Source organism: Petromyzon marinus, chromosome 19, assembly GCF_048934315.1.
Source record: "Petromyzon marinus isolate PM22_M1 ecotype Great Lakes invasive population chromosome 19, UKy_Petmar_22M1.pri1.0, whole genome shotgun sequence".
NCBI classification, from domain to species: Eukaryota; Metazoa; Chordata; class Hyperoartia; order Petromyzontiformes; family Petromyzontidae; genus Petromyzon; species Petromyzon marinus.
The window spans coordinates 11596604-11620491 of record NC_133685.1 but is presented as its reverse complement, the minus strand read 5'-3'; the positions used below and the strand labels follow the sequence as shown (position 1 = coordinate 11620491).

Genomic DNA, 23888 nt, shown 5'->3' with positions numbered 1-23888 from the left:
CGCGCGCGTGAGCACGTCGAGGGGCGGGGGGTGGAGCAGGGGGCGGTGGTTTACCGTGGGGGGAGGAGTCACCGGGGGGAGGAGTTACCGGGGGGCGGTGGTTAACCGTGGGGGGAGGGGTTACCGTGGGGGGGGTCAATATGGGGGGGGAGTTAACCATGAGGGGGGTGTGGTGGTTACCTTGGGGGTGGGGTTTCGGGGTGTGGTCTCCTCCCTTAGCAAGATGGCCACTGTGGTTTTGTGCACACTGTAAACGTGTTCACGGGGGTGGTGCTGGTGGTGCTGGAGGATTGTCGAGTAATGTTGTACAGTTCGGGGTTTTTACTCCCTCTTCACCGCCACAGTTTCTGTCTCGCCGCCGGACGCTACAGGAAGGGAGGAAGCTCACGAGGTACTAATTACGAAGTTTAACTGCGCTTGGTTCTGCTGTAATACGTTAAAAACGTTGATTTCGTTAAAACCCACACGTAGGTTTTTGTGGCATTACCTTGCTGACAACGTCAACATATGCACACTGCGGGCGGTGGGGGAGTGAAAGCCTACGGTAGCAGGGACTCCCGTCTTGCTGCGTCCTTCCCCGCAAGAAAAAAACATTCAGCGAGAAAACGAAATCCGTTCAGTGACCAAAAAAAATGTAACTGCGGGTGAAATTCTACAAACTCGTTGTTTCAACGAAGATGCAGCGATAAAGTAAAAAAATAAACCACACCGCAGACAACGTTCAGACGTTGTGTGGGGCTCCGACCGTCGCATACGAGTGCTGATCGTGATTATAATGGAGGAATAATAAACAAAACAAAAAAATACTTTAAAGTTGCCGCCAGGTGAGTAATTCGTGTCACTCTAGTGATTTTAATTGTGGTTTGTCTCGCGCTTTTTAAAAGAAAAAATAAATTCCAGCGTCAGTGAAGCGACATCATCGGTCGCTTCCTCGTCATTAACGATTCAAACTTCGTGGTGGGGACATCGTCACAAGTTCACCTGTGTATCGAGCTCTGTGGCATTGAGCCCTCGTTTATTCATGTGGCCATCATATATTCATCATATGCATCATCGTCGTCGGTCACGGTCAATCCACTCCTTACGAAGGCACCTCCCAAGCAGACGCGCAATCTCTCTTACCGGTTCTGTTATGCAATAAGTCGATACTGTTGTTTTTAAAACAAACAAAACAAACACCAATATTTGTCCGTGATCACGTCACCCGGAATGTGTCAGATCTTTGCAGCGAGGTATGGTCCGAGGCCCGGATAATAGCGCTTGGGGAGAAGTCTAAAACAGGTTGTTGTTGTTGTTGTTGTTTTTTAACTGGCTTACGTGATTGGCGGCAGCAACACCCAGTGTTGTGTTCCACTCGTATGTAGAGCACTCACCAGCGTGGTGAAGTATGGTCAAACGGCGCGGGAACGGCCCTCGTCCAGCAGTGGATTGACTAAAAGGGGGCCGTGCGTGCGCGCAGTATAATAACGTCCATCGGGAATACGTTTCATAGTTTAGTTTCATAGTTTTCATTTATTTGGTATAGCCCTGTGAGCCATTCGGCTCTTGAATCGGGTGCAACCGCAACAAACAAAACAAAAACATGAACAAGAAAACATCTGATAAATGTCACGCTACCGTCAATACACGCGTCCATTCGTTTTAGGTTGAAATCAATTCGTAAAACAGAAACAAATAAACTCAACACATTCGTCACTAACACTGTGGCCTTAAAAGGGACGAAAACAAAAATAACAGGCGACGTTTCCCGCATCGGGTACAGTCCACAATAACACGCCGGGCCTCGAGATGCACCCAGCCTGGCACAAGCGCCGACGTCACCACTGTCAGTGTCCCTTGGCGTCCGTTGTTGTTACGTCGTGAACGCTAAGGTCGTGCGTGTGTCCGAACCTGTTCCGGCCATCCCCTCGGTTGATTTACCCCTCAAATAATTAACCCGGTGGGCTGCGTGACCGTCAGCATTGGGGAGACAAAAGCGGCCGGGCGTGGTTGTTGGTCGCATTGGCCCCGTCCACTCTATGTCGCGTGGCCATTCCTAATAGGTGCTCACTAACAGCGTCTGTTGTAACAATATGTAAGCCAATGGGGGGGGGGGTGGCATGTTTTATTTTGAGCTTTGTGTTGTACCAACAATTAGGTGTAAGAGTACTGTACAGTTTATGGGTGCCAATATCGGCGCTGTGACCTAGGTTCAATCCCTTATCATGATGTAGAGAGAACACCAATTACAATGCCGACGTGCCTAACGCGTGTTGTTAATGTGTTGAATGAAATATGATCGGTTTAGCATTAATTAAACATAGTAAGCAGTTCGGTCTTGATTTGAAGATTTCGTGACTGCAGGAATTCATACTCTCTGGTTCTTTCGGTAAAGTCACGTGGATATTTTTTTTTTCTATCTACGCGACTTAAGCAGTTGTTTTCTAGCCAAACGGCGAAATAGTTTGTCGTTCGTAGATGGCGAATGTTATCTCCCCAAGTGGTACAAATTTCACCTTCATATCGTAACCAGATCACCCGGTACACATCCAATCTTGACAGATCTCAGAAGCAAAGCAGGACTGAGCCTTTATGGTGGCTTGGAAGGTTATTAACCCAGCATCGGACCCAAGTTGTCATGGGATGCTTCAGGGGCTGTTTTACATTGCGGACCGAAGAGGTCGGTTCAGAACAAAATATATATTGTTGTACTGTACTTGTATGCTCTCACGTCTATGCTCCCCACCTTCATGAACTGTGAATAAACAGCGTGAAGAATTTGTGATACAATCGCACGACTCGCAGCACGTGGGGAGGGGCCCCCATTCCGTAGGGGATTGCCATAAGGACTGTGCATTGACATTACTGTGAATACTCTGGTTCTATTCGGTAAAGTCACGTAGGTAAAAAATAAAACAACAAAAAATCACGACGTTTTGGGCCACAACACAAGTGGCCTTCATCTGGTGAAGGGACCCAACTGTCCAGAGGACAGCGTTGGAGTGAAGAAAGCCAAGCGCAGGTCGCCTCCTGTGAATGTCTTTTTTGAACTCAGAACGTCTTGACTTACCACTTCATACTGGATACTTACATGTTTGCATGTCAGGGACTTTCCGTTTCCGCACAGTTGCTCAATGCGGTAGAAATTATTTATTCTTATGATTGGAATCTCGTTCCAGAGTCGAACATAACAATCGCGATTAACTAAATAAAACCTGGTGCTCATTTTACTGGTCTCTTAACTGGTGTTGAAGGTGATTATGTAACTAAGCGTGACCTTAGTTGGGATGTGAACTCTGAACCTCGGTATTGTGGGGGAATATACTTTGTAAACTAAGCTATATTCAGGCATACATGAGCAGTGACGTGTAGGCTTTTGGGTTGTGCCTCGCCTAGGTCGACTCGGCCTAAAATAGCGTGATCAACATCAACACTGGAGACACCAGTGTTGATGCGTAGTGCCGATTCGACTACCCCATTCATTTTCTGGTTTGAATTGACATTGATATGTGCTTGCAAACGCAACTTAATCCATTGAAGCAGTGTGTAGATTGCCGTGTACTTTATACATGCGTAAGTAGAACAGGTCTTACAGGATGAAGACAATGGAGGACGTGTATTTTTTGCATAGCCGTGCCTTTTATGTAAAATACGTGCGAGCTGCACTGTTTAATTGCAAAATAAATGACGAATAATTCGTAGTGAAGAGCTTTGCGATGTTTGTCCTATCTGGGACAAGCTTGAAAATTACTGGACTGTATAGCAGCCCCAATATAGCTCTCATGGATGTTTATTCATTATTCAAGCAGCTACATTTTCCACATGAGGATTGGAAGAGACATTGCCGTTTTTAAAATAATCCATTTAGCAGACAACAATGTCAACCCAAGGGGTCATCATGCATCACCAGTGAAATATGTGGTTTGTATAGTTTGTGAAGCTCATTAATCACAATTGCAAAAATATATGTTGTACTGTATATGTTCTTTTAAGCCAAGAAACTGTTTCTTAATGCGTATTCTTAAATGTTTATAAAAGATATATTTCATTTTGTATGTGTAGTGATGCTTTTATTTAATACGTTTCATGCGTTGTATTTACTTCCACGTGGATGTACAGTTCTTAATTAGAGCACGATTTTCTTGCTTTTTCACTTGGGCGTGTTACCCATGAGTCACATCAGCTATTTAATTTCTTCCCACTCTGATAAGTTTCAATCGTCAGCAGGGTGTGTCCTACCTTTGTACACTTGTTGGAAGCAAACAATCAAGTCTGCTGTGTTAGATTGGCAGTTTTAGCCGACCTTGCGTGATGTTGTAAGCATGCTTGCCACTTAGGAAGCAGATATGGATGTATGTTTGTTGAACTTCTTTCGCACCATACGTAGCCAATTGGAGGTGTGGATATCTGTGATTCTGTGTTTTAAGGATGCATATGTTTTCATATGTATCCTTAAAACTCTACGACATCATTATGCGCATATTCTTGGTTCTTTCGGTAAAGTCACGTAGAAGGGAAACAATACAATAATAAAACTGTTAAACATTAACATTCTCACGACGTTTCGACTGCAACACACCTCATCATCAGGTGTGGTTTTCACACCTGATGATGATTGCTTGTGTTGCAGCAGTCGAAACGTCGTGAGAATTTTAATGTTGCATATTTTTATTATTTTATTGTTTCCCTTCTACGCGACCTTACCGAAAGAACCAAGAATATGAATCCCTGCAGTGACGAAAGCTTTAAATCAAAATCATTATACTCTACAACAATCCTTTGTGCAGAGGCGCATGGGTGGTAGTCCCTTACACTGTAGCCTGTCATATTGACGCCGCCTGTCACTATGCACTGAATTGTATTTCATTAAGTATTTTCTCAGGTAAATGTCAAGGAATAAGCCTGCAAGCTAACTCTGTTTTGATTCATGGGTGAGACATTTTTTTCGAGGTACCTGTTTGTAAGTTCTGTGTTTTTTATTCCAAATGGTTTACATTTGACCTGTTATGATGCTTTGATTGAATTATTAAACAATCCATGCAACTCATCATCTTTAAAAATCTAGTATGTTCGATTCGTGTATGTTGTACAGTGGTACCTCGGTATACGTCGCTAATTCGTTCCAGAAGGTAGGAGGACTTACACCGGAAATGACGTCTACCAAACGAATTTTTCCCATAAGAAATAAAGTGAAAGGAAATAATCCGTTCTAGAGTATAAGAAATGATATTTTATTTGGCATATTAAACATTAATAGGGTTGTATAACATAATGTAGACACTACTTATTACTAAAATGCATACATACATTGAAAAAAAATGCATAAATAAATTAAAATAAATTGAAATAAAAATATAGCAAGGGTTTTTTTGATGTAAAGCTTTCGTGACTGCAGAAAAGCACGTTGAAGGGAAACAATAAAGTAATAAAATATATATTTTATAATTCTTTTATTGTTTCCCTTCAACGTGACTTTACCGAAAGAGCTAAGAATATATATAAATATAGCAAGGGGTTTGTGCACTGAACGAGATGTACAGGCAGACTGCGGAGCGACGCTTTGTTTCCGTCGTGAACGGGGTCTACGCGGGACGCGGTGACTCATCCAGACCCCCATCCAAGTTCTAGCAGGCGGCGCGTCGTATCCCAAGCGAGACGTATCCCAATAAATAAAAAAATATCGTCAAAATACGACGTACACCAAATTCGACGTATTCCAAAGCGGTCGTATACCGAGGTATGACTGTGTATGCATTCATATGAACCTTTTAACCACCAGTGGTGCTTTAGTAACTAAAGTGTTTTAAAATCGGGATCCTGGATCTTTAAAGTTGTGAAAATAGTACGGGGGAAATTTGCTACATAACTAATTTAAACTCCGTTACAAACTGTGCTCTGTCTAGTCCTAAATCTGCAATCCCTTTTATCTCCCTGTGTTTCTAGGGACATTTTCTGCATATAAGTTTGTTGGCCACAAAGTGCCGAAATGTAATTTTCAAGACATCCCGAGAGCCATCGGCACGGCCTCTCACACTCACAAGCTGAGTGTTGCGTGCAGGTAAGAGATTGCTTGTTTAGTGCCAGCGTTGTGCGCACCAAGTTTTTTTTTAATCAACAAATGTTAAGCAGTGCACGGGAATTAGTTTATTAAACCCATGTATTAGCATTATTAACATTGTAGCATTATAGGGCATAACAAACTGCTTACCTGGTTCGAAGTTTTCGTGACTGCAGGAATTATTCCTTGGTTCTTTCGGTAGGCCTATGTGTGTGTCTCTCTCGTTTGTCTCTGTGCGAGTCTCTCTCTGCTTGTGTCTGCCTGTGTGTCTATGTTTTGTCTCTCTCAAATTTAGCAATCTTTGGAGGAACATAATCAACCAGGTGGGGTGTTGACTTGTGTTGGCCGACTCTGTGTTGTATTGCATTATATTTCCATGTTTTTACTATGTTTTAACTCATTAATTTGTACCTGATGATGGTTGCTTGTGTTGCAATCGAAACGTCGTATTCTATTCTGTTTATTTTCTTTCTTTCTACGTGACTTTACCGAAAGAACCAAATAATGCTTACTCGGTCTTCTGTAATGAACTCGGCCTCTCAGCTTTGCTGGCTCAGCATACGACATAATTCCCCTGAGCCAGCCTCGCCAACCACCGATCCCGTTTGATCATTTTATGCGTCGATCAATTGCATTGTTTCCCTTTAATCACATCAACTGGCCAAGTGTACCGGCCACATGGCTGTTCCGTGTGTTGGCGGCAGCCGTGCTGGGCGGCGCCGACCGTTGCTGGGGCTGGCGGTGATGCAGCGCGCCTCCCCTGTCGCCGCCGCCCCCCCGGCACTCACCGCGCCACGCCGCCGCATGCTGCTCGGGGTCTTCATCCTCCTCCTCGTCGACATCATCTGGGTCGCCTCCTCTGAGCTCACCTGGGTACGGATGCGATGATGGAATGACGGCGAGCGGCACTCGACCTGAAGTGTGCCCCAGAGTGGGCCGACTTGTCGCAGTTGGCATGCCAATCATTGTTTTTGCTCTCTATTATTACAGTGGAAAGTCTGACTGAGTGTCATGACTTTTGCAGGAGGGTCCTACCAAGTTTTCAAATGAGGGGGCAATAGCTGCGATGTAGATTCCAATTGCGTAAATTTTGCGGATCATTTTTCAAATTTGGCAAGTTTGGACCATGACGCCGGCAGGCAATGGCACTTACGCTTGTGAATGATGGTGTGGGATTTTTAACGTAAGTGTGAAGCAGATTACCTTTATTTTTATGGTTACCACGCCCGAAATATTAATCGGGGTGGACGCTGGATTAAAACAGTGAGCCTCTGCAACAAGCAGCGAATGTGTTTTAGCTAGTCCATGTGTTATAGCTAGATTGCCCATGACCAAATCACCCGGGATGCACCTGACTTTGTTAGATCTCAGAATCCAAGCAGTTTTGAACCTGGATAACGCTTGGTTGTGTGACTACCATGAATAATAGGTGTTGTAAACTGCAGGGCTACGTGGTGGACAAAAGACAGCGGACAAAAGACAGCGATAGTCCACTTGTTGTCCCGTACTTCTTTGCTTCATTGTTTGTTGCCCTTGGCACTTACCTGTGCCACCATAACCTTCGCGGTGTAGAGGGGCCCTCTTCCAGCAGTGGATTGCCAAAGGGATCTGTACACTACAGTTTATTGGTGTGAGAATTGCTATTTCAGAATTGTGTTGTGTTGTCATTGAAGTACCACTAACAAATGTGTGTCTGTGTTTGCGGATCCGCAGTATGCTTTCCGCACATTTGAGAAGCCCTTTTTCAGTACATTTGCCAAGACTTCCATGTTTGTGGTCTACCTACTTGGGTTCCTGCTCTGGAAGCCGTGGCGCGAGAAGTGCATGCAGGGGGTCTGCTTGGCGCACAGCGTTCCGGTAATTTTCCGACATGAACAGTGCGGCCCATTTATTTGTATTTTTTTGTTATTGCCTCTTTCAATGGCAGACCCATACATTGGGCATGTTTCTATATTCACTTTCACCACTTTGTTCCAAAGTTTTACCATGTGTCAAAGACCTTTTCGGTCTGGTGGGTATTGATGGCTGGTAACTTCATAAATACTCTCCTTATGCATGTTTTGATTTGTAGTGGCTGTTGACACAAAATTTAAAGAACTTTACTCATGTGCACTGTTACTCCTGCTGCTAATTTGTCTTTGTTGTTTTCTTTTTTAGTTTATTGAGACGGATGTTGGTTGCATTAGCACCAAAAGCCGCAGTGAAGCCAGCGCCAATTCCTTGTTGGTACGTGTGCAAGCGTGCGCTTTAATTGCACTTGTCCCAACAGCATGTGTAAGGCTAACAGGGGCATCTTTGTTTTTCCGAGAAATTATGGAGCACGAATGGGGGTTATCCATTTATAGACACCCTACAAAAATAATTTGGAGAAGGGATGAGTTTCAGATGTTTAAAAAACTACTTTTGGATTTTTAAGGATCATTTCAGGTCATGTACTCGTGCAAAACGTCTTGCGAACAATAGTAAGGTCACCTGATGCCATATCAGTAACGTCCCTTTTTGTTTTGTATCTACGTCCTGATATTTGGATTAATTAGGGTATTGGCAGCACATCCCTCTGAGAGAAATTATAGAGAACTACATTTTAATTCAAAGCCTCAATGTTGTATATTGATTCATTAGTTTAACATTCTCCTCTGTAAGATATGGAGCCATCGCTTTCACAATATTCATTCACCGCTTGAGCAGACAGGAAGAGGGTCATTATAAATCAGTGGCATATCTGTAAATGTTTCACGCTGTAGTTCTGTACTGCCCATAATTGGTGCCGAGAAAAGAAAAAGGTCTCACTGTCAATGGGCTAAAAATGGGGATAATTCCCTTTATAAGCTTGAAACAAAGAATAAGTCATCCCTTGTACAGTATGTGTGAAGATGCATTATCATAAGCATTTAGACATACTAACCCATGACTTTTTTTGGCTCAAAAGATTGTTTTGCAGCAATTCCATCTTATCCAGTTCAATAAGGGTGTTCTGTAATCATGTATGAATGCTCGTGTGTCTGTGTGAGGATAGTTCAGTGGTCGCTTGTGCCTGCTAGGCGACATACATCTAGTTTATTGCTTATATCTCTCCTCTCCCTGTTGACCCTCATAGGGTGAACCACTGTACATGCCCGTGAATTTTAATGACTCCAGTGGAGAACAAAGCAACAGCGTTGAGGGCAATGATACAGAAGATCCTGGTATGAAGAGCGAGGGCAAACATGCAATGCATACCCTAACATTTCCCTTTAATGCATCTAAATAAAGTGTAGCCAATTTTAACGGAAGTTTTCGCTACCTTACTCGTATACCTAACTCTAAATACATCATCGCAATATATTTAATCCCTCCCCGATTGCTGAAACTTTATTTCACTGTAACTTCCTTCCTGTATGTCTATACGGTACCAACATAACCATAACCTCATGACTACTTAACACGTACCCTAATACTGACACTGCTTAACTTTAACTGTGACTCTATTTCTGTTCCCAACTATAAGAGCAACCATATCCTCAAAACACACTTGACAGTAACATGATCACTCTACCTAACTATAATCACAACGTGTATACTCTACCAGACCATAACCCTAACCCTCACTTAACAATACAATTGACCTTAACGCCACTTTGACCTGAACATGACATTTATACTCTACCAAAATCTTAATCTTGATATTTTGCTTGTATATCTTTAATCAAGGGTGCTACCATGCTGTCAGCGTTAGCACAATAGATTTGCGATCCAGAGGTCAAAGACAATGCAAATATAAGTGATTGTTTTGTTTGCATGTTCACCACAAGTACGTGTGGTTAATGCAGACTTGATTACTTGCAAAATGTATCTATTTGGTGTTTGAATATCTGTACACCTGTTTTATTGCCAGAAAGGGTAAAAGCTATTCTTATTTTCTGATCGAGATGTTGCTGGTGTGTTTCTATCTCCCAGCACAGCATTTTAACAATGGTGCATTTTATTAAATTTCCCCCCCCCCCACCAGTCTATGTCCACCCAGCTGTATAAATGGGTAGGTCGTGTGTAGTGGGGTAGAGAGTGTGGGTACTCCTACCTCTTCCAAAATATCTTGCCGGCATGGAAGAGCAGGCGAAATACTCTCTAGAGGAGCTCTTTTGAACGCCCTCTAGTGGAGGCGTTTCCACCAGCAGTGACGTGAGCAAACTATTGCAAGGGTGCATCTTTACCTTACACCCTATACCTTACCTTTCACTCTGTACCTTAACTGTGACTAAGATGGCCACCTTAAGCACTAGCATTAAATCTGACTTCTGCAATCAGGCGACGCCAAGAGGCCACGCGTGCGCTTCAGCAAGCTGACGGAGGTGCGGCAGCTGCCGTCGAGGGATGCGCTGGCTGCCAAGCTGTCACGCATGTCCTACTGGGCCGGGAGAGACCACGAGGCGGCCATCCGGGCCGCGGGCAAGCTTCCTGTGGGCCAGGTCGCCAAGATCAGCCTGCTGTTGTGCTTTGTGGTGGGTCACAGAAGGTCCCCTCCACTGGAGGAAGCTCCAGAGAGCCCTTAACAGAGGCAGTTTTCATCCACTCTTTAACGCTGACATTTAGTTGATCAACTAAATGTTGCATACCGATGTTTGTACAGCTTTGTGGACTGAGATGGGGGGGGGAGGGGGATTTAATAAACTTAAAATGCCACGCTGTTAGAACTGGCAACCTCTTAATTGGAAGTTCATAGCGCTCACCATTACACCAAGTAGCATCTCTTTCTGTAAAGCAGCAGGATAAATAAGGCCGCTTAATCTAATAAAACCTTGGATTGCGAGCATAATTCGTTCCGGAAACGTGTTTGTAATCCAAAGCACTCGTATATCAGTTGTGATCACGTGATGCTCGGCAGACAAAGCGTATACGTGCTACTCGTATTGCAAGACCTCGCTCGTTTACCAAATTAATATTTATTTAAAAATTTTGCTCGTCTTGCAAAACACTCGCAGACCAAGTTACTCGCAATCCAAGGTTTTACTGTACATCTATTATGATTTGATAAACGTACATGAGCAGCTCTTTGCCATCCACTGCTGGTTGAGAACCTCCTCAAGTTGTGCACATCGTGGGGGTTATTTTACCATGCTTCACCACGCTGCCCAGTGTGCGCTGGTGAAGGTGGGGAGTATAGTACATAGGTGTGTATAAAACGTGACTGAACCGCCTATCATTGAAACATTCTTGCTGATCTTTGTGTAATTAACAAAACAGTTAATTGTCAATGCAAGTTTATATTTTCCCAGTTAATTGTCAATGCAAGTTTATATTTTCCCAGCATCAGTTGCTCGGCTTTATAAAACATGGCGGTGGATAACAAAATGAATAAAGCTGTGTTCCGACAGGTTGTAGCTTTCTGAGTGTGTCTGTGTTTGCTCTTTTTTTTGCAGTGGTTCATGGCCAATTTGTCCTTTCAAACAGCACTGGTAAAAACCCAGGTCGCCATTGTGAACATTCTCACCTCTACATCTGGTAAATGCTTCACTCGCATATCCACATTTTTTAAAAGAGCATCTGAATAAGCAGTGCGCCAATTAGCAGAGCTCCATCAACAGGTCACAATGGATCTCATGTGCTAAATGTTAAGGTGTCTTGTTAAAAGAGATACAATGGCATTGTATGTGAAGGACGTTTATTAAACAAGTTATTCTGGTGATACTGCAAAGCCAGCAGTGGAGGAGCACTGAAAAACCCAACACGTTCATCAACACAATAAGACTTTTTGAACAATGGCCATTTTACATTGCCTGAAATGTCGTCTATTATATACCTTTCCTCCTTAAGGCAGTAGTATTAATTGTTTTCATATCTCATATTGGGCTTAAAATGCAACAAAGATACCTTTTAAAACATGCATATGCTATTAATATGGAGCTATGATATTAACACATCGACCTGGTTCATGAGATGTATTGGGCCTGCCTACTTTGAAGCCACCCAGGAATGTTTGCATGGCTTGTCTGTGGGTGTGCTTGTGGAAATGGGGAGTTTTGGTGCATGTGCCGAGCCGAGGTTTTTTCTTATCGATGTGTAATTGTTGCCTGCATGTGTTTAGGTCTGTTCACGCTGGTGCTGGCTGGTGTGTTCCCCAGTAACAGCGGAGATCGCTTCACTCTCTCAAAACTGTTGGCTGTTGGCCTCAGGTATTGTCTTGCACATGCATACTTATGTTGTGTTCATACTCCCAGGAGTGCCTCCAAAAGTATTAACCAGACCAACAAGGGGATCAAACCAACTGCGGGGGGTGTTTTTGTGTGAGCAGTATTGGTGGCGAGGTGCTGGTGAGGGTGTCTCTCAGCACACAGCCAGGAGACAAACAAGAGCTTGGTGAGAAATGCACACAACCCACACAGACACAACACATACGAAGTTCCCAGTGGAGCCTTTAACAGACTGTTTGAACAAATGCTGTTAGCGGCACTGTGCGCCTAGATGCATGAACACCTGCGCAGTTAAACACCTAAACACACACACACACACATCTGCATGCACTATTGTAAAACATCAAGCATGAATTTGCTACACACCCACATATATGTGTAGTGCTGTATTTAACGTGCATATTTCAGCGAGCCCTATGAGTACAAGCAAAACCATACATAACAAGCTTTGACATGGAACACCATTGTTTATTTTAATACATACAATTTTCTATCTTAAGTCTATATAAAAATCTGAGTGTCACTGTATCAGTTACAATTGTTTAAACTTAGTGGCACATTCCGTAGGTAATTAATAATTGTGAAAACATCTACAACTCGCCTTTTTCCCGTCCAAGGACGGGTGTATTGCAGTAAATCTGAAACTTGCAAGCGAAAAGCAGACCGCGACGTGATATTCATTGCGTGAATGCGCGTGCAGTTTGTAAGGGCGCGGTGACACCGACCTATTTAATTTTAAGGTTATAATCCCTTGTTCATCACGACGTCCTTTTTACTTTGATGTCTCAACAGCGTTACGGAGATCACGTGACGCGAGGGTTCTGCCTTTGTAGTGAGGGTTGTCAGTTGACGCCGAGGAGGGGGGAGGAGGCGCCTCGCCCCCCCATGTGGAGTGACGTCACCCGCTAATTATAATGAATGGGGGGGAGGGGGGGTGTCCATTTGGAGGACGTCATCTGTTCATGATTATTAATGAGGGGGGCTGGTCGACGTGGAGTGACGTCACGAGCGTTGCACACAGACATTCTTGGCTCATTATAGTAGGTAATAATAATGGGGGGCATATCCATTTGGAGGACGTCACCTGCTCATGAATATTAATGAGGTGGGCTGGTCGATGTGGAGTGACGTCACGAGCATTAAGGACAGACATTCCTGGGTGATTATAGTAGGTATTATATAACAGGAGGCGAACTTATTGAAGGATGTGTGTTCACGCATGTGCACGTATGCAGGCAAGCACGTGTACTCGTTTTCCTGTACCGTTTGGCTCTGTGCAGGCTTCGTGTGCTCTTTGGCGGGCGCGGCACTCTACGCAGTGTACGTGGTGATTCTCAAGAGGCGGGTAGAGAGGGAGGACAAGGTGGACCTGCCCATGTTCCTTGGTAAGTTATGTACCCGACCTGCTACTGGTCGCGCTGTGACAGAAAAAACAATGGATGATGCTGCATGTATATGAGATGAAGCTAGTTGTAATTACAGTGAAACCTTGGATTGCGAGCATAATTCGTTCCGGAAACGTGCTCGTAATCCAAAGCGCTCGTATATCAAAGCGAATTTCCCCATAAGAAATAATGGAAACTCAGATTATTTGTTCCACAACCCAAAAATACTGTATTCATATAAAAATGATTAATGCAAAATACCTTTTTATATTTTTATTTAAATTTTATAAAAAGTAATCAAATTTATTAATTGCATTTAATCGTGGCTGGTGTGAGGGAGACGAGAAAGAGGAGGAGGAGGGTGATTGTGTAGGACGACTTTCACTTGCAGTACAGTTACTAAAGAACAGTCACTACACTTGGACACAAAATTTAAAAAAATAATTTACGCACACACACGTGGTTACAACACTATACTGTAGTAAACAGTATACACGTGGTCACAACACTATAGTAAACAGTATACACGTGGTCACAACACTATAGTACTGTAGTAAAAAGTATACACGTGGTCACAACACTATAGTACTGTAGTAAACAGTATACACGTGGTCACTACACTATAGTACTGTAGTAAACAGGACACATGGTCACAACACTATAGTACTGTAGTAAACAGCATACACGTGGTCACAACACTATAGTACTGTAGTAAACAGTATACACGTGGTCACAACACTATAGTACTGTAGTAAACAGTATACACGTGGTCACAACACTATAGTACTGTAGTAAACAGTATACACGTGGTCACTACACTATAGTACTGTAGTAAACAGTATACACGTGGTCACAACACTATATTATAGTAAATGGTATACGCTCGCACGGATGTTGACTATACGAGTGAGGCACGCCGGCTGAGACCGAGCATGGGAGATGATTACCCACAATCCCGCAGCGAGAGAGAGAAGAACCATTGGCTCAGTTATGATCACGTGACGCTTGGCAGACAAAGCGTATACTGTACGTACTGCTCGTATTGCAAGACATCGCTCGTTTATCAAATTATTATTTATTTAAATTTTTGCTCGTCTTGCAAAACACTCGCAGACCAAGTTACTCGCAATCCTAAGTTTCACTGTACTGGCGAAACGTCGTATTCAGATTGTAAATGTTGTGGCTTTGCTCTCAAACACACTGGTGTGCTGTATATAGTAACGACTTGACATGTTCTGTATACATGACAAACTTTACTAATTAGGTGTGTCGGGCGGTGGCGGGTTTAACGACACATCTATATATTTACACGATCTAACAAAAAAAAACCTGTTATGGATAATATTGGTCGCAAAAGACTACGTGTGTACCTGGTGCGGTGTGTAAGCATCGGCATTAGGAAGACAAAGGTGGCTGGGTGTGGTGCTGGCCACCCACCTCCTCGTGTGCTGTGCCAGCCTTCATAGGTGCTCGCTAACAACACTTTCCCCAATAGTCTCTTAAGACTATATGGGGGATCTTTGTGTTGAGCAGTAGTGTGCCTTTATTAAAATATGCTTGACTCTTAATCTCTACTCCACTGCAATCACAGCAAAGCTGCTAGCCAACATTTTTAGTGCATCTGCCAATCATCTCAAGTCAACCCATGGCACCTGGGTCTGTTCCCTGACCCTCCTGCCAGCGGGCCTTCGACACTTCACGTGGCCTCAAAGTGCACCTAGCATGGCACAAGCGCCGTAGTTACGTCACTATCACTTAGTGGTGAACGGAGGTTGGTTATAGTTGTGTGTAGAAATACAGTTGCCTCATACACATGAAGTAATAAAACGTCAGTGGTAGTGATAAGCACTGGACATGGGTTAAGCCACAAGAGGCAGGACAGGCTGTTTGACCTTGCAGATTAGAAATGCTAATGATACTGAGACTTTACCCCACAACAAGCGATTGTACCATTATTGATTCACCCCCAAAATAAGGCCGAGTGGACTGGCAGTGGAAAACGTAAATTTGCCAATGTTTTCGTTGTGCTGACTTGGAGATGTAAATTAGCAACACTGCTTCGTTGTGTCTGTGCGTGTTTGTGAATGTGCAGGCTTTTTGGGATTGTTCTGCATGCTGTTCTTTTGGCCGGCGTTCTTCCTGCTGCATTATACGGGGCTGGAGCCATTCGAGCTTCCTAGCCGCACAGTCTGGCTCTGCCTGCTGCTCAACGGCATTTTGGGCACTGCCATCACTGAGGCTCTCTGGCTCTGGTCAGTATAAACATCGCACACACACCGTGGTGCATTAATGCACAGCAGGACACAGAGTGCAATGGTGCATGTGTGACGTTCATTAAATGGATCTGGTTTTGCCTAATTAGGTAAACTTAAAAAAATGATTACGTACATTGTTACTGTTTTATTAATGGAAGCATTAATGTCATAGTTATGTATTACTTGACCTTTTCCTTTCTTTAGAAAACGTCTATATGTATGTTGACCTTATTTCACACCACCATACATAGGCATCCGTGTTAATTGGAGGTGCAGGGGGAGGGACAACAAACTAAACACGAAAAGCAGTTTTCAAGAAATTAGTTTTCAGTTTCGATTTAAAAGTCCATCGCTCGACAGTGGCTAATACAGGTATACAGGGGATCTGGCATAATAATACCTCGTTTCACCTCTAAAACAAGTTAGACGGAGCTTGTTTGCTTGTTTGCACGTGTAAGTCTGTGCGACCGTTCATTCCTCCATACATGTTGCGTGTGTGCTCGCACCATTCAGGGGCTGCTTCTTGACGTCATCGCTCATGGGAACTCTGGCGCTCAGCCTAACTGTACCCTTGGCTGTCTTAGCCGATATTTTCTTCAGGAAGGTGAGCCGTGGGTTTCACTGGGGTGGGTGGAAGCGGTTAGAACCTTAAAAGGAGATGCAAGAGAAGAGAGTTTATCTTGTAGGTGTGTACGTAGGCTGTAAATCCTACGGTGTCTGCCACGAGTTTAAGGATTCGTTCATGAGTATAAAGACTAGTTGCTGTTAAACAGGCATCATTGCGCCCTCCAGTGACGTAACTACGTAGACTTATTCTTGGTTCTTTGGGTAAAGTCACGTAGAAGGGAAACAATAAAATAATAAAAATATAAAACAATAAAATTCTCACGACGTTTTGACTGCAACACAAGAAATCATCATCAGGTGTGAAAACCACAGCAAGAAAATTTGAAAAAAGTGGCGTTTTTTTTAAACAGCACCACAGAGAGGGATTTGGCAGTTATTCAGATGGACGAGTCATCTATGTTCGGAAAAGAGGAGGGGGGAGACAAATAATGGATGCGGTCTGAAAGACACTGTAAGCGTAAACAATCAATTAAGACCCAAAATGGTTGATCAAATCCTTCCGATGATTGCTAAGCCAGAATCCATCTTCTCGGTTGAAATTGTCTGTGTATGTATATGTGGATAGCCTCATGAACGAATCTCTCATGGTAGCCAGATGGCTTGCAAAGAACCTCTGTCTTGGAGAAGTCAATGTCATGTGAGCCTACTGAATTATAACAGTGATCTGCCACGGCCGAGGTGTTGGTCCTACCGTCTTTTAGGTCTGCTTTGTGTTCACGAATGCGGTCTGAGACATGTCGTTTGGTTTCTCCAATGTAACTACTACCACAGAGGCAACTTAGTTTGTAGACGCCAGGGTACTGTATGTCCGGAATCAGATCTTTTACAGACGGAACCAGATCACGGATTTTATGTAATGTGTTGAATCGGACCTGGATCTTGTGTTTGTTCAAGATTTTGGAGATATTTTTTGTGATCCCCGCAATGTACGGTAAAGTGATGGTTTTGAAAGGCTCCTCAAGAGGGTCCTTCTTCATGGTAGGAGTAATAGCTTTGCGGATTGTGTAGTCGGAGTAACCATTAGCCTTAAGAGCTTGGTGTACGTGCTTGAGTTCACTGGTTATGTGTTCCTGGTCGGATATGCATTGGGCTCTATGGTGCAGAGTCTTGATGAGGGAATTCTTCTGAGATGGATGGTGGTGGGAATCCGGTTTCAGATGAGCATCTTTATGGGTAGCTTTCCTGTAGACAGAATGGCTCATTGAACCATCAGGTCTCTTTTTTATTAGGACACTCAACAAAGGTAGCTTGCCATCTTTTTTGACTTCCATGGTAAATCTGATGGCTGGGTGTATGGAATTGATATGGTCGAGGAATTGGTCTAGAGCAGGCCGGCCATGTGGCCAGATGACAAAAGTGTCATCCACGTACCTCTTCCATAAGGTTGGGCGCAGAGTGGCAGTCTGGATGGCGTTCAGTCTCAAATTTCTCCATGAAAATGTTGGCTACAACCAGAGATAGGGGGGAGCCCTTTGGGGTGCCCTCAGTTTGTTTGTAGAAAGTTTCATTCCAAGTGAAGTATGTATTGGTCTCACCAAGGGGGGTACCTCAGTGTTTAGTCCTTGATGAACCAAGTCTTCAATGATTGTGATGGTGTCAGGTACAGGAACTTTGGTGAATAAGACTTGTGATATGTATGCGAGTGAATTTTCATTGATGTCACTAGGGTGCTGTAATGTGTTTGGGAGCCTGAAACACAGCCTAGGTGCATAAGGTATATATGTGGGACAAGAGCTGTTTGATTTTTGTAATGAAGCTTACACATTGAGGGGGTTGACATGGAAATTAATCTCTGTAGTTGATGTGAATCTATTTTCACTGTATATTTTACATTAGAAAAGTGAATATTAACTGAGTAAACAGGAAAGTTTAATGACTTGTTTCTTGAGATTACCTTGCATTTATTTACAAATGTGGAAATGGTATTTTTGAGCATATATACGAAATCAGATTATACCTAATGAACACAGTGATATGAAAGGATGCGCAGGTAAGCAGACGTGCATCTGCCGAGTCTTTAATGATGTGCACCGACGGAGGGATCCACCCCATGTCCGTGCAGGTGCAGTTCACGTGGCTCTTCTTCCTGGGCTGCACACCCATCTTCCTGGCATTCGCGGCAGCGGCAACGCTCTGCCACTACAACAATTGGGACCCCGCCACAGTGGGCCTACGCCGCATCTTCGCCTTCCTGTGCCGGCGGCAGCGCATGCAGAGGTGCAGCTCTGACACACAGCAGTGCAACGATAGGAGCTTCCCCGTGGCCCACTCTGTTAAGTGAGAAACCACGACAAATGCCATCAACGTGGCGACTGATCATCGACCTCCCCTTCTTCAGAGCAACAGCTAAGGAGTGCAACATTCCCACATGTGTTAACGATCGCTAATTTGCTGAACACATGTATGTGGAACTTCTTTCACACCATACGTAGCCAACCGTACTAATTGGAGGTAAATACATCTTCATGTACAGATGACTGCAGGCCTTGGGCCTGTCAGCCAGGCTTACAGCTGACATGCCACTTGCCTGTGGTTCTTCAGTCTTTGAGATCCAGTTGGTATGAACGATACTATACAATACTAAACTTTCATTTTCACTTCAGTTTAGGTTTTGTACTTCCTGCTTTATTTTGTGGAAGATGTAACTATAAAATAAACAGCTCATCTTGTAGATGCGTATCTAGGCTGTGTTCTTTGCTGTATGATATAAGCTCGAAGTTTCTTTCATGAAAAGGAAATACTTTAAAGTTATGTCCTAGCAATGTATTATGGCACTTGTGGAAATTCTATAGGTGAGCATGTTAGGCAAATTCCTCCCAAATGAACAGTGTGCCCTCCCATTCAATGGCTCTCCTTCAGGTGAACGGAGAGCTGAACTTGATTAGGTGCTTTCGTGACTGCAGGAATTACTCTTTGTTTTTTTTCGGTAAAGTCACGTGACTTTACCGAAAAAAGCCAAAGAGTGAACGGAGAGCTGTTGAAATGAAAGAGGTTACCAAGGCCAATGTCTTCGATGTCAGCACGTCACCATTTATGCCACATGCCATAGCAGCCGCTCATTGTAAATGGGTGCCCCTCTATATGAGTGTGCGTACTTTGGTTCTCTATTTACTTTTGTTATGGAATTGCCAACGTCACTAGGGATGTCACAGGTGCTGTCACAGGTGATGTCACTAGAGCACAATAATGCAGTGCCTGACTATAATTTAAAAGTCTTTGTCATGGGACCTCCTTTGCCAGTACTAAAATATGAGAATAGGGTTTCCCCTTTTTTTCTGGCAACAAAACAAGTGTCAAGATGTTAAAACACCAAACTGAAAACCTCTTACAAGGAATCATGTCTGCATTAACCACAATACTTGTGGTCAGAATGCAAAAAAAAACACTGATATATGCATTGTCCTTGAAACTGATTAGTCCACACCAGAGACAGCTTTCTTTTGAGCCTAGTCTCAAAAGAGTGTTAGACCAGAGGACGCTAAAAGGCGTACAGCACAAAGACAATGCACTATCAGAGTAATGAGAGCTCTGGGTGAGCAGCTACATCATGGGCCTTTGCCATTACCAAAATATGCGAATAGGTTTTCCCCTTTTTCCTGGCAACAAAACAGGTGTTAAGATTTTGATTTAAAGCTTGCGTGACTGCAGGGATTCATATTCTTGGTTCTTTCGGTAAAGTCACCACGTAGAAGGGAAACAATAAAATAATAAAAATATAAAACAATAAAATTCTCACGACGTTTCGACTGCAACACAAGAAATCATCATCAGGTGTGAAAACCACAGCAAGAAAATTTTGCTCTCCGTGGTGCCAACGTTAAAAAAACCGCCACTTTTTTCAAATTTTTGCTGTGGTTTTCACACCTGATGATGATTGCTTGTGTTGCAGTCGAAACGTCGTGAGAATTTTAATGTTTTATATTTTTATTCTTTTATTGTTTCCCTTCTACGTGACTTTACCGAAAGAACCAAGAATATAGGTATTAAGATGTTAAAACACCAAATTGAAACCTTTTACATTAACCACAATACTTGTGGTCAGAATGCAAACAAAAAACACTCTTGATAAATATATGCATTGCACCTTGTTTTAAATATCACCATTAGTGGTGTGTGTCTGTGCCCGCAGGACGAGTGACCCCGAGCAATGTGAGAGCCTCATACCCCTGCAGACAGTGCCAGCCCCCGGAGGCAGCCGCGCGTGACGCCAAGTGACGCTCAACCAATGCTGATACAGCCACAACTCTCAACTTGGATGCAGAGCTGTTCCGTGTTATGTTGGATGGGCAGACGTGCGGGCGGGAGAGGACAAACCAAAAATATATTCCCTCCTCTTGAAGGACTGCTCCAGTAGCAAAAAATGCCAAATTATATATATAGATATAAATGTGCGCGTGTGTGTATATATCTACAGTATATATAATAATACTTTCAATCAAAGTGAGCGACTCGGTGCATTACCTTCTGATGAATAATATTCAGCAAGTTATTTATTTAACAATTTATGTAAACAATCGAGTCGAGCAGCAATAACTTCGTATATATAACATGGTAAATTAACCTGGAAATGCTGCTTTTTTTGCCAACTACGAATTAAAGTTGCGTGGTAAAACATTGCTGAAGAATTGAAGAACATTGACAGTTCAAAAAATAAAACATTCTTAGGCAAGTCTCAAAATACTATAGTTTTAAGCTTAGTGAAACAAGGTACAGTATTGTCACCATTATTTCTGTTAGGTATAAGGGTTTTTTTTCTTTAGTTTAGCTGGAGCAGCCTTTTAAGACCTGGTACACTGGAAAAGGAGAGCAATGGTGCTTAATCTTTATGGTATATGTTAATATTTGTTTGCAGTGTCGAATGTCTTCCTGGATATATAACTGCGAGATACATAAACAAAGAGCCTTTTCGCTGTGTTAACAATAGATGTCTTAATTATTTTAAAGACCTCAATCTAGACTGCTTGATTTAAGCTGTGCAGACTTACCATATTATTGTCAACATGGCTTTTATTTTTACGCGAGGTGCGAATCTGGTTTTACTGCTATGAATATCTGTACAAGTAAATTTGTACATCGATATATTAATACGCTGTGACTAGCACCCATTGTCACACTGGCATTTTAAAGTTTGTTTTTGCTTTTTTAATACTAGCGCATTGTAAGATGAAGTGGAATAACATTCTCAGGTTTTTAGTGTATAATACCACCGCTGCCTGCAGATGGCACAATTTCCTGTGCATGTATTCACGATTCACATAACTGAAAATAACTGGAAAATGCGTTCATGTTATGATGATTCAAGTACCTCCTGAGAAACTGAAGCCATGTTGATTACTGCGACAGCAGAGTCCAACGTGTTTTCTCTTTTTGTGAATAATTTTGCTGATGAAATAATATGCTACATTTGATGGTTGACATGCACTCGTTTTTATTTTTAAAAGACCATGGTATACTCTTGTACACCATAGTATTTTACGTAATTGTACTTTGTTCACAGTATACCATGGCACTTTTATATAGCGAGGATTTATTGTTAAGGTTTACAGGTTTTTTTTTACATTTTATGGGAGCTCATTAAAGATGGAGATGTGCTTTGGCCTTTCACAATATATTCTTATAATGGGATTGTGTTTTTCAAGACTGCTTATCTCCTGAAACCTTAGTGTTTCTAGAAATGTGGTAATATTTAATTAGTAGTTGGTGTATAGCTGAAGGATGGGGTGCACACAAGTTAAAAATCTTCTGGTCCAATTTTACCAAAATTGTGCAATTATTTAAATTAACTCTGCATATTCTCACTCAATCCAAAAGGAATGTAGTTAACCTTCCTTTGAACTGCAAGCTGAATGGGATGTTGGGAAAACATGTTCTCTTCTGAGCACACGAGGAGGAGTTTAGTAACTTAATGACTGGATATGTTCATTTGCTTTGTAAATATATTTCTTGAGGTGTTTAAGATGTCACTGAATGGTGAGCTTCAGCAAAAGCACAAGTCGGAATATTTGTTTGCTTATATCCACGATGCCTTGCTCATGCTGGTATGATCACAGCATTTGTAATATTCTTTGATCTACAATGTTTTTTTTTAAAGTTAAATAGCATTTACTGCTCTTGGAATATCAAAATCCAACGGTAAAATGAGCTAAAAACCAGTTATTTGATTAAATGTTCAACACAATATGATGTTCTAAAAGAACACTGTCCTTTGTTGAATACAAACACCGTAAGATTACATGTAATTTAGATGATCACAAAACCAAGTTATTGCTGCTTTTTAACTTAGAAAGTGATGTTGCTGCATTGCCTTAAATTCGTAAAATTCAGAAGTCATGTCATGAAGTCATGTCATGAAATGTGACAGACTATTGTAGGAGTATGCTGCTGTGAGACAATGTCCTGTTTACTTCCCCACTAACCCTGTGCTGCAACTTGATGGCAGATGCTTGTTGACCGTGAATCTAAATCTGGACTTGCCTTGTACCAACCATGTGGTCTTATCCGATTAATAATGCACATGTTTTAGAAAGCAGTCTTTAACCGATTCACAGTAAAAGAGTGGGGTCAACAAGAGCTCTTATTTTAATCTCGGTGTGTACAGTTGGCAGCTCAACTAAGTTATAAAACTAGCAAAGTGGATGTATAAAATGTAACACGTTTTTAGATCACACTGGCCTGTCTTATGGACACCACAAAATTGTTAACACGATTCATAAAAAACGTATAATTGCTATTTTTAGGTATCTAGTTTTAGGAATGGATTGGTCTCATTGTGCTGGCCCAGTAGCACAAAGTAACAGCTATGGACTGGCTGTTATGATTATCTTTTAAGGATAAACCAGTATATAGTGCTGCTGTGTTGTATTGTTGCTTATCAGCCACAATTTTAAATGTAAATAGCTGGTGTTACTTTGGGTTCATAATGCACGTGAAAATACAGAAGCCGTGTTTGCATTCTCTATTGTGCAGGCAATTACGCCCAGTCGGTAATGAATTACTAGATCAGGTATTTAAATATTACATCAGCATTGTAAGCAAGCTGGGTAGAAATGCTTATCTTCCCAAAGCTTCCAGTCCCAAAAATGGTGTTTTATTAAGGTATTGGAATGTGCCATTTTTTTTATTAAATCTCACTACGTGTTGTTTTGATGCGTTTTTATACCTTATGGCCATCTTCGGCTTTGGACTAAACCACTGAAAGTAAGCATAAGCTGTTGGGGCATAACCATTGTGAGCAAACCGGTACACTGAAAGATGGGCACATTTAATGGTGTGTAGCATGTACATATTGAACACAGTATTGCACAAGTTAACAAATGCACAAAACTGAAGTTCAAAGATTGAGTCGCTGAGCTAGAAAAAAAACATTCGTGTTGCCCAGATGATGGTGGTAGCATCCATTGCTTTTTGTGATCCGACT

At 42.5% G+C, this 23888-nt stretch overlaps 1 protein-coding gene across 2 annotated transcripts; it reads left to right on the top strand.

The window, feature by feature from the left end:
* Window positions 1-215: 215 nt before the first annotated feature.
* Window positions 216-23610, top strand: SLC35F5 (solute carrier family 35 member F5). 2 transcript variants are annotated; one of them, XM_032956827.2, is made up of 15 exons: window positions 216-391; window positions 5923-6037; window positions 6742-6910; window positions 7751-7894; window positions 8195-8263; window positions 9135-9222; window positions 10322-10515; window positions 11434-11515; window positions 12099-12186; window positions 12306-12370; window positions 13485-13589; window positions 15682-15841; window positions 16358-16448; window positions 18534-18688; window positions 20601-23610. In XM_032956827.2, the coding sequence occupies exons 1-15, from the start codon at window positions 301-303 to the stop codon at window positions 20674-20676; spliced, it is 1692 nt and encodes a 563-aa protein (XP_032812718.1). In that variant the 5' UTR covers window positions 216-300; the 3' UTR covers window positions 20677-23610. The 2 variants fall into 2 exon arrangements, with proteins under 2 accessions (XP_032812718.1, XP_032812719.1); XM_032956828.2 differs by having other exon boundaries at window positions 258-824.
* The last annotated feature ends 278 nt before the right edge of the window (window positions 23611-23888 follow it).